At 64.3% G+C, this 2,022-nt stretch overlaps 1 protein-coding gene across 1 annotated transcript in view; it reads right to left on the bottom strand.

Moving 5' to 3' along the window:
* Positions 1–1,129: 1,129 nt before the first annotated feature.
* The window catches only part of LOC116581467 (glycine-rich cell wall structural protein 1-like), a 38,760-nt gene continuing 37,867 nt past the window's right edge, over positions 1,130–2,022 (bottom strand). The window contains exon 2 of the mRNA XM_032328644.1: positions 1,130–1,950. Coding sequence (XP_032184535.1) covers positions 1,130–1,950 — 821 coding nt within the window. The remainder of the gene's footprint in view (positions 1,951–2,022) is intronic.

Raw genomic sequence — 2,022 nt, forward strand, 5'->3', positions numbered from 1 at the left:
TCAACTTATGCAATGAGAGACTTAAAATAATGTTTAAAGGTAAAGTTAAACGAGCACTATTTGTGTAAATCTTACTGAAATGTTCAATTATTTATTTCATAATAATTTTATTTGTTTTCAGAGTCCCGCGTCGGGCTCTCTGCTCGGCAGGGAGCCTGCTTCCCTCTCTCTCTCTCTGCCTGCCTCTCCATCTACTTGTGATTTCTCTCTGTCAAATAAATAAATAAAATCTTTAAAAAAAAATTAAAAAAAAAAAAAGGAGGAGAAACAGCAAAATACAGGCACTGGTGAGCCCTCGCAATTTCCCAGGCAACCAGTGCTTCAAACTTGGTTCGGAGACCTACCACCCACCTACCCATTCCAGGGACTGAATCAGGGACCAGGAGTGCACGGGGCGCCCCCATGCGCACCCCACAACCTCTGGGCCCAGACCATGCTGCCTCCCACAGGCAGCGGAGATGGCAGCGGCCTGAGAGAGGCCAAGGCAGGCATAGGGAGAGGCTGACTTGTGGACTGCAGCGTGGGGCTGGGGGGGGGGGGGTGCGGCAGGGGAGACACCGACCGAATCTGGAGGGAGCGTGTAGAGGCAGCCAGAGGCCTGTGGCGGGGAATGGGCCAGCTCCTTCCCTCTCCCCTCCCAGGCTGGTTCCCTCCCTTCCTCCCTACCTGGGTAAATCTCCCTTTGCTTGGGAGGAATGGCCATGGCGGTGGCAGCGGCGGAGGGCCACCGAGGAGGAGCTGCCAGGGCTGCTGCACTCAGAGCCGCCAGCCTCCAGCGGGAGCGCCGGCGTCCACTGCTGCCGCAGCCTCCCCCAGCCCCAGGATCTCCATTTTAGCAGCGCGCGCCTCCCTCCGCCCTGGGTAGCCACGGAAACTTGTCGTCGCCAGCTCCCTCTAGCCCCCAGCCCTCCCTCCACTTCCACCCTCTCAGCTCAGAGCAGGCACCTGGTCGGGCTCTCCTTATCGCACAAGGACGAGGGTGGGCTCTACCCCCGCACGCTCCCCTACCAAAGCCCAAAGTGGATCCACTGGAAGGAAAATGCTGTCCACGAAGTCCTCCCAAACCGGCCCCCCTCCCTTCCCGGCGCCAGTCCTCAGCCCTACCTCTGCCCTTCCTCAGTTGCTGGCGCTAGAGCTCCCGCGGCCCCCGCTTGCGCAGCCCCCGCCGCCGCTCTGCCGCCGCCATCTGCGTTGCTGCCATCTGCGCCGCAGCCGCCGCTTGAGTCGCCAACACCACTTGTGCAGCCGACGCAGTCTGCGCCGACGCCGCTATCTGTTCCACCGCTGCTACCGCCGCCGCCGCCGGAGCCTTGGACGCCCAAGAGGTTGCCGCTTGTGCAGCCCAGCTGTCTGCGCCAGTGCTGCTTGCACCGCTAACACCTTCGTCTGTGTCGCCGCCCCTTCCGCCGCCAACACTGCCTGCGCCGCCGCCGATGCCGCTTGTTCCGTCGAAGCCACCACCGTCTGCACCGCCACTTGCGCCGCCGAAGCCGCTGTCTGCACCGTCGCTGCTACCGCCGCCGCTGAAGCCGCCGCCGTCTGCACCGTCGCCGTTGTCTGCGCCGAGGCCGCTTGCACCGTTGACGCCGTCGTCCGTACCGTTGCTGGTTCGGCCGCTGAAATCGTCTGCGCCGCCACCGACGCCGCTTGTGCCGCCGCTGAAGCCGCTGCCACTGCTGTCCCCGCCGACGCCTCCGCTTATGCCGCTGCCGCCACCGCTTGAGCCCTGGACGCCTTCGGAGCCGAAGCCGCTTGTGCAGCCGAAGGCATCTGCCCCTACGCCGCTTGGCGCCCTCAACGCCACTGTCTGCGGCGCCACTGCTTCCGCCGCCGAGGCCGCTTGCGCCCCTGACGCTGCCGCTTCCGCCGCCGCCACCGTCTGCCCCGCCAGCGGCGTCAGCCCCCATAGCGGCGATGGCGCAGCCGGGGCATCGGCGGCATAAGCGGCGTCTGAGGCGGTGCAGAGGGCGTTGGCCGGAGAAGAGGCAGCGGCGCAGTCGGCGGCGTCGCCAAACAGGCGGG

The sequence above is a fragment of the Mustela erminea genome, chromosome 20 (assembly GCF_009829155.1).
Source record: "Mustela erminea isolate mMusErm1 chromosome 20, mMusErm1.Pri, whole genome shotgun sequence".
Taxonomy (NCBI): Eukaryota; Metazoa; Chordata; class Mammalia; order Carnivora; family Mustelidae; genus Mustela; species Mustela erminea.